Genomic DNA, 14,936 nt, shown 5'->3' on the forward strand with positions numbered 1-14,936 from the left:
CTCAAACTTTGCAAACTTGATTTTTCAGGAGTATTATCAATGCACCACTGCCTACATGATTATTTTTATGTCATTCTCAAAGTTAAATAAAAATATTTAAGGAACAATCTTTTTTTTGTGTCCTTTTAACATACTGTAAAGTCACCATAATTAGCTGCGTATGACTTTGTCCTGAAGCCAGGCTAATTCTATTACTATTAACTTACTATTTATTGCTATCTACGCAGTCATTCAAGAGGAGGTATTTCCAGCTCACCCAGTTGACAGACAACTCCTACATCATGAATTTCTACAAAGATGAAAAGATTTCCAAGGAACCCAAAGGCTGCATCTTCCTTGACTCATGCACTGGTGTGGTACAGGTGGGTTTTCATGCATTCATATAAACAACAATATACAATATCTGATGTAGAACATATACTGTTAACTTAATATGAATATATTGACTTGTGTATTTAGAATAACATAGGGAGGCTTTTCAGGCCCCTTCCCTCCAAAACTACTACACACAAAACATGAAGCTGTTGGATACAAAAAGAAGCAACATTTAAGATCAAAACATCTGCACACTTAATTCCAGTGCGCCACATCTGTCTAATCTCAGCTTGTGTTTGCAAAGACTTTCGTCAGGGTATCCCTTTATAAACAAAACTCAGTAGCAAGAGAAAGTGAAGTGAAGTGACAATTAACTTTATATAAGTATTGTCTTTTAATAGGCTTATGGAAGCAAGCGTTTAGCTTTGTTGCGTTTTTATCCTCAACAATGAATTGTATGGCAGGACTGGTTGATGTAGTCTTGTATTTCCCTTTATCATTATCACATAAATCCATCTCTAACTTTTAAAGGTACAGTAGGAAACAGACTGTTCAAACTTACGTACAACATCCTGTTTACAAGTTCCCATAGCCAAGGCAGATTAATGCAACTGTGCATACTATATTTTGTCATTTTAGTGTTATAATTTAACATATCCTTGTAAAATAAAAAAAAGTTATTTTTAGCAGTAGGCTTCATGTTATTTTTGATATTTTTAAAAGGGATTACTAGGACCATTAGACATCCTTAAACTAAGTTTAACTAGGCTGAGTTTATTTTTCAGCATAAAGTACCTTCAAAACCTGCATGTGTACGAAGGAAAACTTGTAAGATTTTCCAAAGAAACCACGCCAAGTTCTGGTTTTTGATGTGTAACCACATTATCCTATTCATTCTCCTTAAAGAATAACCGCCTAAGGAAACACGCCTTTGAACTGAAGATGAACGAGGTTACGTACTTCGTGCTGGCCGCGGAGAGTGAACAGGACATGGAGGAGTGGATTAGCACACTGACCCGCATCTTACAGATCAGTCCCCACGACGGGCCGGCTCCAGACCGCAAGAGCCTGGACCTCACTGACCATCGGCAGGGTGAGACTGGTTCTGTTTTTGCATTTAGGAATACACAGAGAGTTTACCTATGATGGATGTTGAAAGAGGGGAACGGAAAAATAGTTGGAGAGAGCAAAGGGGATGGAAGCACAAATGGTAATTTAGAGGCGAGAGGGGTATTTAAAGAGAGACGAAGAGGAAATTTTAGCATAATTCCAACATACGTATAAATCATGCCCTTAAGAGAGGAATGATTTTATACTCGATGTCAGCAATAAAACTTAACCTTGTCCTCTCTGCCTGACTTCCTCTGACTGAATAATATCTGCCACCTTGCCATGACCTTAATGGGGGATTTCTGCTGGGTGAGGCTCAGTCCATAACATCACCATCAGGAAATGAAGCCTGACACCAAACAGTGACTCCACCTTGATTTAAGACATCAGACCTTGTCATTAAAACCTTTACAATGGAAGTAGATTTTCTAAAACTCCACCTTATGTGCCAGCTCTGCGAGAGTTTTTGCATGGGGCCTCTGCCTGTAACATAGCATGCACTGACAGAGCATTGAGAATTGGCCTAGTGATGTAATAGCCTCAGCCGTCATGGCTTTGTGGTCTGTTAGCATGCCTCTAAATCAGGCTGCGAGCATGTGGTGACCTACCCTTAATGAGCCATTTTGTTCAGCATGGCCTTTGGGAAGAATTGCTCTTGGCGCATGAAGGTTACATTTCTGCAGAAGCCTGCCTGCCTTATTATCCATAAATACCACAAATGGAGTCATATTTTATTCTGAGATGGATATATGTCCACAAGACTCTGCTTAGTGTGTATTTAGTGTACAGCTGAACCTATTTTAGAAAATGTTATATGGCTTTTAACCTATGGGGAGAATGGACTGCTCAGATAAACTTTCCCATCCAGTCAGTGATGGCAGTCATCACTCATAAACAGAAGTCACTCTCTGGAGTCCTGATCGTGTTTGTTTTCTCTCCAGATGTGTTTGACCTGTCGTTGAGCGACTGCTGTTTGCAGGAGAATGAAGATACCACAGAGAACGGCATCAATCCAGAGCTAGCAAAGGTTGGCTACACTGACGGCTCTCCATTTTCAAACAATATTATAAACTCAGTTGCTACTGCCTGCACTTAACATTATTATATTTAAATGCATATACAAGAACAACATACCTGTGTGTGTGTGTATGTGACTTTTTAAAGGTATCCTGTGGAGTTTTTTAAACCAAGGGTGGTGTTATGGAGCGATGTTTTCATGAGTGGCTTCACAATTTGTTGTGTCTTATGTTGTTCTATAAAAAGCAGACACAAGCGTCCTGCTGATGTTCTCACACTTAACGGTAATTTGCAAAGATGCCGAGCAATGTTTCAGCAAAACGCAAGAAAGGTTAAGGCAGCTAGTCAGAGTAAACAGGGACATAGACATTTCCAGTTATTCCCAGAGTAAAAGAAAACTCCACAGGCTACCTTAGACTGCCAATCCATTTGAACATGCTAGAAACGTGTAAACTTTAACACATGTAAAACCTGTTTGGTGTTTTTCCTGATATCACGATTGATATTAACCTATTAGTCATTTGCATTGACTAGTTCTCTGGCTGTCTCCTTCTGTGTTTCTTGCCATCTGTCCTGTGATAGTATATCTCAGAGACGGATGAAGGAATTCGCTCTGCCAGAAGAGAAGAGCGTCTGAATCTGTTCTCTCTCGATCCCGACACTCCTGTAAGTATGAAGGCTTTGATTGCACATATCTGAGTATTTATGTGCAATTTTTTAGTTCTGTACTTAGTTCTACCTTATTACAACTTTGTGATGTTTTTATTCAGCTTAACTAGATCTCCTTAATGTAATAAACATTTCTCAGTGGATTAAAATAAAACATACCTTCAAGTAACAAACATTACGTGTTTCACCAACCACAGGTTCTGAGGAGCCCACGGACCGAATACTCATCAACTGAAAACACACCAGTACGTCCGTTTGACGAGAAGCTGGGCAGAAGGTTTATGATAACCTGCCGATCTCTCAACCTCATGCTACAGAGCTGCATCAACGAGAGTGAAACTGGACCAGTCACTAATGTGAGGAATAGGAACACACTTTCAGTTATTCAAACTTGCTTCAACGTTGATCGTTTTTTAAAATGTCTCCTTGAAATAAGTAATGTTGGTGCTCAAACCCGTGGCTGCTAATAGCAATATGAATATATATTAATTTCTATGTAAGATACAAGAACAGCCCTTGTAATTATACACCAAAAGCTTTAGGGAAGGGAACCAATGAAATGTTCTTAAACCTTGTCATAGGAGATATTTTGCAGAATGAGGATTTAGCAATTCTGTATATTTAAAGGAACTGCTAATGTGCAGAAAATGACTGAGCTGAATCTCCTCCACTAGATTGAACCCTTCTTTGTGTCGCTGGCTCTGCTGGATGTACGAGAAGGGAGAAAGGTGTCGGCAGACTTCCACGTAGACCTCAACCACGATGCAGTGCGTCAGATGCTCGGAGGCTGCAGTAATGGGACAGGCGGTCCAGGGGCCGGGGCTGGAGGTCAGGAAAATGGCCTGTGCTCTCCTGCTGAGAAGAAGCCAGGAGACTGTTACCTCAGCCTGGATCTGGAGCATTGGCTTTGTTTTCCCAAACAGGTACAAGGATGGATGTTACTCCTGCAGTATGCTTTATAGGTGTGGATCAGTCCAGATTTCACTGACGGTAATATGCCTCTCCAATGCTGTCCACGCAGGCCATCTTCTCAGTGACCAACCCCCACACGGACATAGTGATGGTGGCCAGAGTGGAAAAGGTGCTGATGGGAAATATTGCTTGTGGGGCCGAACCTTATATCAAGAATACGGACTCCAGCAAGGTCAGAGAGTCATCTTTTGTCATTGCTTGGTCGATGTCAGTATTTACATTGTTTAATACCATCACCTTTCTACTGGATTGATTTTCTGTCTTGAAGCAACATCACAGAGCTTTTACATTGTCTTATCTCCTAGAGCGTGCAGGGACAAATGGCTCATGAAACATGCTGCTAGGGCGTTTATTGTAAAAGGGAAATGGCTTAATCTAGTCAAACAGTTTAATGCATGACATTTGCAAAATGGTTTTCCTGTAAGGCCAGAGTTTATCTTCATCACAGAATGCCAGTTGGGACGGATAGTTTAGAAATTAGGTTTTTCCGAGATCCCATCCAAGACATTTCCTGGCTTCCCCCACTGGCAGTGCTCCATGTGGTTCTTGTTTAAATGGCTAAGTGAATCACCAGATACTCAACCTGCTGCCAGGATTACTTTATTAAACAACCTCTGATTTAGGCAGTCACTCTGTCTAGGGTCAGCTAGAATTAAGACATAGTCACATCCCATTGTATTTAAGAATATTCACTGTGGCTTCTTGCTAACGTTTTCCTTCTGTCCGTCTTTCTCTCCTTGTGTCTTGTACAGACTGTTCAGAAGATTTTGAGATCCAACAAACAGTTCTGCAGTAAACTGGGAAAGTACCGTATGCCGTTTGCCTGGTCTGTCAGGTCAGTGCCACTGGATGGAGGCTCTTTCTTTTATTTAAAAAAAACAAAAAAAAACAAAAAACAAAAAATCATCTCATTGTATCCTTGCAGCATTTAATCTTCATTTAATCATCCACCGCTTTCTGCATGTCTTTCTCTATCTATTACAGGTCAGTGTTTAAGGACAACCACGGCGCACTGGACCGAGAGGCTCGTTTCTCACCCCTCTTCAAACAGGAGAGCAACAAGATTTCCACAGACGACCTGATAAAGCTGGTGGCTGAGTTCAGGAGGTAAGGCATACTGTGAGCTTTACCACTAAAGTAGGTCACATACTGTAGACCTCTTTGAGACAAGATGAAGAGTGCTTGCAACATTTTGTTCTTATCTTTGTGTGTGCAGGGCTGAGAAGACCAGCAAACTGCAGACTATTCCTGGGACTGTGGACATCGCAGTCGACTATATTCCAATGGAACATCCTAGTATGTCCATTTTGTAGGCAGTATTATCCCCCCTGTCTGTTTTAATTCATGTGTACATTCTACTGTCCATCTGCCTCCTTCTTCCTCTGTTATTCTCTCCCATGTCACGGGTTTGAAACTTCTCTTTGCTTTCAGACTGTGTGACGTCGTCCTATGTACCGGTGAAACCCTTTGAGGAACTGAGCAAACACCAGCCGACAGTGGAGGTGGAGGAGTTCGCCCAGGACACCACCAAGTTCACACAGCCGCACCGTGTCTACAGGAACCACATCTACATCTACCCTAAACACCTCAAGTATGACAGCCAGAAGAGCTTCGCCAAGGTATGTCGCAGTAGCTTTAACAACAAAGTTTTAAGAGGAGCCTGAGTTAAGGTTATAACTTTTCAACTGCTTACAGCGTGCCTCGTGTTTTTTTACATACTTCATGTACTTTTATTGCTCACTGTTGTTGCTTTTTTTTTTTTTTGGTATAAGGGCAGTTTTCAATGTTACAATGGCCCTCTTGTTCACAGGCTCGTAACCTTGCAGTCTATGTGGAGTTCCGCAGCTCAGACGAAGAAGTTGCCAAACCTTTAAAGGTAGAAAGTTCTCCAAAAACATGCTGATGGGACCTTTATTGGCTTTTATATGACTCCATTTTCTTCCCTTACTTATATCATGGGAAACTGGCATGAGCATGACTTTGTTGTGGCTCTTTTCCTATTGCTGTTTTTGCAGTGTATCTATGGCAAGCCAGGAGGTCCAGTCTTTACCACGGCAGCGTGCTCCACAGTCCTGCATCACTCCCAGAACCCCGACTTCTATGACGAGGTGAGGACAACGAATCCACACATGTTAGATTATTAGTAGCTGGAAGTGGATTCACCTTCGCTTAAGCACCATTCCTTGCTCTCCATAATATAATCCATTATATGCTTTTGTGTCCCCAGGTGAAGATTGAGCTTCCTACCCAACTTCATGAAAAGCACCATCTTCTTTTCTCCTTTTACCATGTCACCTGTGACATCAACGCAAAGACAAATGCTAAGAGGAAAGAGGCCCTGGAGACCCCAGGTGAGCCAGAATTAAGTAGAACATGTATGATATTGCAATTTATGTTGTGTCTTTTCCATCCTTCAGTACTCTTTGTTTTGTACACGTGTGTTCTTGTTTAGTGGGGTATTCTTGGCTGCCTCTCCTCAAAGAAGGCCGTCTGTCATCTCAGGAGTTCAACATCCCCGTCTCCTGTAACCTGCCACCTGGATACCTGGCCATCAAGGAAGCCAGCAACACCAAGGTGAGAGGGAGAAAGAAGGAGGCACCATATTTATATGGTGTATCAGTTTTACAAATACTGCTGAGTAATACGAACATTAATTTGTGAGGGATTATATTAAGCATTACAGCATGTGATGAGTTGAGCCGGTGGCTCTCTTGTTTTCCTAGTGTTCATACTCAAGCTGTCTTCTCTTCTTACAGAATGGAGCAGATGTGAAATGGGTTGATGGAGGAAAAGCTATCTACAAAGTGTCCACCAATGTCGTCTCCACAGTTTACACTCAGGTAAGTGGAGAGTGGTAACTCCTTATTAAGTCGTGAGCACATGAAACAAAGAAGTGAGCCATTTCTATTTGCCGGTAGATGATGTTTGGAGCCCTGCACAGCAATCTCTTTGTTTGGTTGGTGGGTTGTAAATGGTATCAGCCTGCCTCTTATTTTCACTTGCAACACTTCATAAAAAGCAGCCAATGAATTTATAGAGCACATTAAAAACATCAAATGCTGACCAAAATGCTTTTACAGTCAGGTATTTAAAAGAAAACGATAAATACGTACAAATAAACAATTAGAATTTAGATACATTTAAAAATGCAACAGACATAGCAGAGAAAATCAAAGAATGATAAAGATTTAAAAAACTACAGAAAAAAAACATACTTTAAGAGGAGTTTTGAAAATATTACAATCTAATAAGATATTTACATTCTTCCCTCATACCACTGAGAAGAAAAGATGAGTGTTTACCACTCACCTGAGCAGAGATTCTTCTTCTTTTTTCTTTTTTTTGTACCTCCACCAAGAAAAAGATTGGATACCAAAGTGTATTGATCACAGTAGTACAATTGCTTAAAAACTTTTCACGATAAGCTTGACGGTTGCTTTCAGCTCCTGAAAACCGTTTCAGTTCAGGCTGAGACTGAAACATTCACTAAAGATTTGACTCACATCGTGAAGTAATGAAGTTCACATTTTAGGATTATCTGTCACCTAAAAAAGGGAACCGGTCCACTAAGTGTTATTGCAGATGCTAAGTGCAGATTTTCATGGATTCTTCTCTCTCTGTGCCAGGACCCCCACCTGAACCGATTCTTCCAGCAGTGCCAGAAGAGAGAGCTGGACCTCTCAATACCTCCTACCTCCAACTTCCTCAACTGCCTGAAGGTCAGAGAAAAAAAACACTATATCTCCTCAATTCTTCTTTTATTGTGACTAAGACAAAAACCAGGACCTGCATGTCTAATCAGTACACCAGAATACCAAACATCATTTTGTTTTCTGCCTCTTTATGATTTATGTTTTTTATTTTTTTATTTTATTTCTTTCCACTCTTCTCATTCTCCAACTTGTCCACCTCCTCCTCTTCTCCCTCCACTTCTTTTCCACCCTCCTCCAGGGTCTCCTCAGCATGGAGAGAATCCCAGTGATCATCCGATTTCTGCCAGTGCTCTTCAACCAGCTGTTCAAGGTTCTGACTCAGAATGACAACGACGAGGTCACTACTGCCACCACCAGGTAGGAAGTGGTATTACGGGGTCCAAAACAAATCTATTGACAGAAAGGGTTGGGGTTCAGTGGACGTGATAAAGCACACAGTGAGAGAGGCAAACGGCGTTTAAAGCGTCTCCTTTTTTTGTTGCTAGAAGAAGGTTTTTTTTGTGATTTTATTATGTGATTAATTCAGTATGATATAAAAAATAAAAGCAAGTTCTGCCAGCTGTTTAAGGGAGAAAATGTGTCAGGAAGTGTTTGACAGATGTTTTCAGTCATTTTTTAGGAACAAAGGCTGTCATAAATAACAATCTTTGTTGTTATTGTCCTGTGTTTGCAGAGTGCTGGTCCACATTGTTGCAAAGTGCCATGAAGAAAACCTGGATCACTATCTGCACTCATATATCAAGGTATGAACATAGACAACAACATAGAAAGTGGTGAAATGTGTGTGTGTGTGTGTGTGAGAGAGAGAGAGCTCACAAACATCATATAATAATTTTGAAGGTTGTTGTTTTCCATGAAGGAATGGAATCCCTGCACAGACAATTTAATTTGTAAAAAAAAAAAAAAAAAAAAAAAAAAAAAAAAATACAGAAAAGGGGGCTTTATGTGTTTGCATGTGTGTATTTGTGTGTGTTTGGGCAAGCAGGAGTGTGGTTAGGGCCACGTGCCCAGAACACTGTGCAAACACGCACACACAGAGAAGGAGGGAGAGAAGAAGAAGAAGAAGAAAGGGTGATTGAGTAGGAGGCAAACTAGGACATTCAGCCTGCTCAATCAGAAACACAAGACATGTTTGTTTAGGGGGGAAATCAGTGAGAGAATTAGAGAAGAGAGCAGGAGAAACCACAAGACCTGTTTCATGCTGGCTACAGTGAAGGAAAACGGCAGCGCTTGAAGAGGCAGTGGCAGAGATGAATGGTGGGAGGGAAGAGGGGAGGACTAGCAGAGCTAATGGATCTGGGGTTGCCATAGTAACAGATTGGCATGATGTTCAGTAGTAGTGCTGCCCAATTTAAACTGCTGAGTGTGTGTATATGAATGTGCGCACAAGTGTGCGCTCACTTTGGGGGGCGGGCGGTCAGTTCACTGTAGCATGAATTGAGCAGTATGCAGTAATATTATATCACATGCACATTTTGGAGAATATTTTTAATTTCAGGTTACTGTAGGAGGGTTTTTGTTGATGTGTCTACAGTAATTGTGAATCTGTGTCCTTGTACTTATTAGAACTGAAATAATTTGATGAACAGAAAATTAATAACAATTTTTTTAATAATCCACTGAGTTATTTTTTCTCATTGTGAGGATTTGCTGCTTTTCTATGTTTTGTATCATTATAAGCAAAATATATTTGGGTTCTGGACTCTTGGTTGGACCCAAAAAGATATTTAAAGATCTCACTTTTCACTTTTACATTTTATAGACCAAGCAGTGAATCAGTTAATCAGAAAATGAATCAACAGATTTGGGCATACTGGTGGCTTATAGGGGTTTGGACTAGAGCTGGAACTAATGATTATTTTTATTATCAATTAATGTTTTCTCGATTAATCAGTGAATACTTGGATGTATGGATCATCCAAAAAGAGTTAAATGCCTATCACAATATTCTAGGCATGTCATTAAACATCTTGTTTTCTCCAACAAACAGTCCAAAACCCAAGAATATTCAGATTTACTGTAATGAAAGATAATGAAAAGCAGCTAATGCTGTCATTCGAGAACAAATAACTATAATTTTTTTGGCATTTTTACTTGAAAAATGACTTATTAAAATGGTTGCCAGTTAACTTTCTTTAATCAGCTAATCAGTTCATCGACTAATTGTTGCAGCTCTCGTTAGAACCATGAACTGCATCACACCTGGCCTGAGATCTTTGTTGCATGTCATTCCCTCTCTTTCTTTCCTGTCTGTCATAATAATAGTGAAAAGAATTGTTAGCTGCAGCCGTACTATATATGCACCTTTAGGTGACCACCTCTGACTCCTCTCTTCTCTCTGTATGCAGTATGTCTTTAAATCAGAGGCCCATGGGTTCAGGACAGCCCATGAGGAGCTGGCTAAGGGGATGACCTTTGACCTGAAGAGCAACGAGCAGGCAGCAGTCAGGAATGTCCTGAAGGTTTGTCATCAACCTACTCTTTGCAACCTCCTCTGTCCCTTTACTCTCTAATGGATTTTACCTGAATGAATTAGTTATAAATGTTGTTTGTTCCTCTAACAAGAAGAAGAAAAGTAACTCTCCCAAACGCAGTTGTGTGCTTCTCTCTGTTTTCATGCTGGAGCTGATTAGACAGATAAATTTTGGAACGCGAGTGACCTTGCTTTGACCTCTCCTGGTTTCAGTTCTCCTGGTTCTTCTTTGAGCTGATTGTCAAGTCCATGGCGCAGCATTTGGTTGACTCTGACAAGTTAAAGGTAAGGTGACATACTCCACTTCAGGTCCCTCAAGTTTCCCATTCCTGAAAACATCAACACAATTTTAACCATTTGTTATTCGTGGTTCAATATGAATACTTTTGCGTAATCTGACCTGGGACACAGTACATGACTGTCTATCGCTGATCCCTTGTTCCTACAGCTTCCCAGACCCCAACGTTTCCCCTCATCCTACCTGAGCCGCGTGGAGACCCTGGTGGAGACGGTGTCCGAACACATCTTCTGGAAAAACAAAGACCTGGCAGAAGAGACACGCAGCGCCAACTTAGCTGTGGCAGCTTTTGTCAAGGTGGGAGGAACATGTTTGTGAGAGTTTGTGTCGTGGATTTAGATTATAACATTAAAGGAAACTCATTTACAGAGGCGATTTATTGAGTGAAGTTTTAATACGGAATACTTACAAGTTTATGTGCTTGTGTGGATCAATACAAACTGCCTAACATTCTGCAAATGGAAATCTCTTCTATTTACAGTTGATACATATTGATTTCTCCATCTGTGTTAAATTCTCTGTCTCACTGTCTCATTAAGTAACTGATGCTGGGTCTGATCTCTGAATTGTCTCGGTCTCTCTGTCTCTTTGCAGCGTTGCTTCACTCTGATGGACAGAGGCTTCACATTCAAACTGATTAGCAACTACATAAACATGATCACTGCTACTGACAGCAAGGTAAAAAAAAAAAACGTATATACTTGAACTTTATTTTGGGTTGAATAAAGTGTGTGTTTGAATATGTGCATACCATTTCTGTGTTTGACAGGCTTTGTGTGAGCTGAAATTTGAATTCTTGAGAGAGGTGTGTAACCACGAGCACTACGTTCCTCTCAGCCTGCCCCTACCCTCTGCTCGCATCGCAGGTAAGAGCTCCAGCCCAACTCTGTCGAGCTGACTCCGGTGTTAATGTGAAAACTCACACATCAAGTAGCTCTCCCTCTCATTTGTCTATTAACACTCTGTCTCTCTATCTTTCTCTTCCTGTCATTTTCTCTGACTGTTTGTCCATGTCAGACCATGCATCTCCAGAGCCACAAAGCACTCATGGTAAATATGTTCACTCATTCCTTTGTAATGTTGCATGTGCAGCAGTGTGTGCGTGTGTGCGTGTGTGCAGCAGTAGTATGATGATAATGGAATTCATGGAAAATTGGCTTGTCACATTATTTGTTCACTGTAACCAGAATTTTATTTAGAAATGGATTAATTAACTCTCTGATGGAAAGCTAATATTTAGCAGTATTTAAATCACATGCAGCTTAGTTTCCATTAAAAATGTGACTCTTTTATGCTGTCTCTCCTCAGTGTCGGTACCCGAGTACAACCTAACCGGAGAGTTCTGCAGGAAGCACTTCTTGACTGGCCTTTTGCTTCGGGAACTGGGGCTGGCGCTGCAGGATGAGCAGGACCTGCGGCACCTAGCTTTGGCCACTCTGAAGACTCTTATGGCCAAACACTCTCTGGATGCACGCTATGCCACCAAGGTAGACAGAACACATGTTTATATGGGAGGAGGAAACTGAAAGGCATGAACGAGTCATGAGCTCACAGTAGAAATTCTTCCCCTGTGACTCATTCAAACACATGCACACCGACATGTGACTGTTGGTAGCAGCTGCGGGCAACAGTGAGGATATCCTAATGAATGCTGGGAAGTGTCCGGATCACATCAGAGTCAGTGATCTGTCCTGTGTTTAACAGTACCAAATACTGCCAACCACAACACAACAGCGGCGCTGTAGTCAAGACTTAGATTGGGTCTAGTTGAGTCTGAGTCAAAACCAGATGTGAGCAACAGGAAAATAAAAGCCGAAACTGGGAAATGTGAATGTGAATTAATGAAGACCACAACAGTTTCTTGGCAGGATACATTAGATATTATATAACTGCACTGATTTTTTTTTCTATTTTGGACTAAATAATCTGTAGAAATATAGACAATTAAATAAGGCAACTTAAATATAACATTAATGGAGTAGTAATAAAGTCTCTAGGGACACATTGTTACTGCGGTTTTATTTTTTAATGTGTTGCTAAGGTCAGGTGCTTTGAGTGGCTGTTTCCTGACTTAATCAGTCATTAGTGATTGTGGTCAGTGATTATCTGATTATCTTCATACAGACTTTGCAAACATATACTATATATAATTACCTGCTGGCTAAATCAAATAACGTATTCATTCGTCAGGGTATAACAAAATAATGTCACTGACTATAGAATCTGCACAGATCTCTTTTATGAGACTAATGTGATGTCTGTTTCATTGGCTACTTTTCCAGGAGAAACAGGCAAGAATTGCATCTCTCTACCTGCCTTTGTATGGCCTGATCCTGGACAACATGCCTCGATTCTTCCTCAGGGACATCTTCCCCATCTACTTCACCTCTAGTGACCAAGTAAGAGTCCATATGAAAGATAGAATCATCAATTGACTCTGTGTACTGTATTGATTTACTGTCTGCAATTTCAGACATATTCCTAAAAAAAGTATTAGTATTCTCTTTCATTAGTTAAAGTTACCTAGTAAATTTCAAATATTCCAGGCATGGGGAAAGAAACATGAATTGTTGTTTCTGTAGCTTTCCTCCATTCTTTGCAACACAGCCTCTCATCCTTAGGTGTCATATGTTTGCAGTGACTGCAGTAATATCAACTAAAAATGTACAGTTTTGTCAGATGCTGTAAGAATTATCTTTCTGCCTCTGTTTGTCCTCTTCCATTTAATTTCCACCACACTATAACACTATAAAACTATAAAACTTTGTTTGCTGATTGATTGCAATGGTCGATTATAATGGAACTTTGAATTTTTACTGTCATTGAAATATAAGTAGGAATCATAATAATTTGATAATTTCAGTTAAATTTCATTTGTTTGGAGAAAACTGCATGTGACTTGTGTTGCTTCCCCTTATGGATGCTGTTATAAAGTTTTGTCTCAGCAGGCTAATTAATAATTAATTAATAACATGTTCTCATAGCTTATAGAAATACTAGCCTGTATTATAAAATGATAAGACTCCAGTTGAATAGCAAATATTTTCCCTTGAATAAGTCCTCTCCTCTGTCTGCGCTCCTACCAGGGCTCTCGAGATGACCTTAGCGTGGGAGGGGGAGTGGCTGGAGGGGTGATTCCTGTTACTCGCCATGGCAACTCTGTGGATGCCTCCTTTTCCAAAGAAGTACTCAACTCCATCACAGGTAGCAGTTAGCGATGTGTTTGTAGCTGTGTTTCTGTTTCTGCTGTCTGTAGAAAAGGTGTGAATAAGGACATTACATTGATGCTGACTACCCCCTCTCCACCACCCTCCACCAGCCTTCTCATCCTTGGCAGTTGCCATGGGTAACCAGGCCGACTCTCGGGGTTCTCTGATCAGTGTTGACTCCAACCCTAGCAACAGTGACAGGAACAGTGAGAAGATGGATGGATGTGAGAAGGTGAGAGGAAAGAACAGTTGAGAAAATATTTTCTTCATTGCAAGTCATTCTAAATAATTTCTATATCGTATATGAATCTCTGAAAGAGGGGTACGCAGAAAAACAGACCTCCAGTGACTCCCCTTTCAGACCAGTCCAGCCGGGGATCTTTGATGCATATCATCCCTCTATCTCTTTCCTCACTTCCTGTCATCTCTTTCTACTATATTATAATGACAAAAAAATACTTTAAAGGAGCTATTTGTAAGTTTTGCTATTTCTACATAGCCAACTTAAGCATTAACAGCTGAAGAAACATTGTGAGTTCAGCATTAAACTATATTCCTTTACTAGCCAAGAGCTGTCTCCAGAGGTGGAAAGCAACGCCAATATTAACTCTTGTTTGTATCAAGTCCTTTCTTTTGCTGAAGTTAGAAGGCTAAGCAGCTAGCCCCGGCCTGCCCGTGTTGTCAAATCCCTCCAGCCTCCAATCTGCCCTGAAGACGCAGCGCTGCTCAGAGGGCATATTGTAACCTCTTGTTTTATGAAGCCAACGATGGCTGAAGCTCTTGTCTCTGGGCGAGAAACCATGTACAGTAGCAGAGAAAACTTACAAACATACTGCATACACCAGCCCCTCCATCAGCCCCTACACCACCGCCCTCATATGATTTTTACAAGACACCGAAAATGAAGGTCTCTTCATTTTTTAAAACTTTCCGAGCCTTCTCTGCATTGGCTGGAACAAAAATTTGGAAGGGAATTAGTGAAACCTTCACTCGTTTATTATTTGTTGGCCTAAGCGTCGTAAAATTCAATCTTAAAATACTACATCAGCTTATAAAATACCCATTAAGTTTCACTGCAGCTTGCCTAAACCAACAAATTCACCTAACTAAATAGCGAGGACATGACCCGTGTCCTCAATGGTAGCTACAGCTCCGGTGCT

General features: G+C 40.7%; 1 protein-coding gene across 1 annotated transcript in view; it reads left to right on the forward strand.

The window, feature by feature from the left end:
* Positions 1–14,936, forward strand: part of dock10 (dedicator of cytokinesis 10) — a 44,298-nt gene that overhangs the window by 16,153 nt on the left and 13,209 nt on the right. The window contains exons 7-35 of the mRNA XM_022753869.1: positions 228–362; positions 1,222–1,408; positions 2,367–2,452; positions 3,025–3,108; positions 3,309–3,467; positions 3,786–4,034; positions 4,133–4,255; positions 4,836–4,918; positions 5,068–5,190; positions 5,300–5,379; positions 5,515–5,702; positions 5,894–5,959; positions 6,099–6,191; positions 6,311–6,434; positions 6,536–6,657; positions 6,840–6,923; positions 7,710–7,802; positions 8,035–8,153; positions 8,470–8,539; positions 10,145–10,258; positions 10,483–10,554; positions 10,718–10,864; positions 11,162–11,245; positions 11,337–11,433; positions 11,585–11,617; positions 11,876–12,054; positions 12,850–12,966; positions 13,654–13,771; positions 13,887–14,008. Coding sequence (XP_022609590.1) covers positions 228–362; positions 1,222–1,408; positions 2,367–2,452; positions 3,025–3,108; positions 3,309–3,467; positions 3,786–4,034; positions 4,133–4,255; positions 4,836–4,918; positions 5,068–5,190; positions 5,300–5,379; positions 5,515–5,702; positions 5,894–5,959; positions 6,099–6,191; positions 6,311–6,434; positions 6,536–6,657; positions 6,840–6,923; positions 7,710–7,802; positions 8,035–8,153; positions 8,470–8,539; positions 10,145–10,258; positions 10,483–10,554; positions 10,718–10,864; positions 11,162–11,245; positions 11,337–11,433; positions 11,585–11,617; positions 11,876–12,054; positions 12,850–12,966; positions 13,654–13,771; positions 13,887–14,008 — 3,351 coding nt within the window. The remainder of the gene's footprint in view (positions 1–227; positions 363–1,221; positions 1,409–2,366; positions 2,453–3,024; positions 3,109–3,308; positions 3,468–3,785; positions 4,035–4,132; positions 4,256–4,835; positions 4,919–5,067; positions 5,191–5,299; positions 5,380–5,514; positions 5,703–5,893; positions 5,960–6,098; positions 6,192–6,310; positions 6,435–6,535; positions 6,658–6,839; positions 6,924–7,709; positions 7,803–8,034; positions 8,154–8,469; positions 8,540–10,144; positions 10,259–10,482; positions 10,555–10,717; positions 10,865–11,161; positions 11,246–11,336; positions 11,434–11,584; positions 11,618–11,875; positions 12,055–12,849; positions 12,967–13,653; positions 13,772–13,886; positions 14,009–14,936) is intronic.

This window comes from Seriola dumerili, unplaced genomic scaffold (genome assembly GCF_002260705.1).
Source record: "Seriola dumerili isolate Sdu_G_001 unplaced genomic scaffold, Sdu_1.0 BDQW01000199.1, whole genome shotgun sequence".
Classification (NCBI taxonomy): domain Eukaryota; kingdom Metazoa; phylum Chordata; class Actinopteri; order Carangiformes; family Carangidae; genus Seriola; species Seriola dumerili.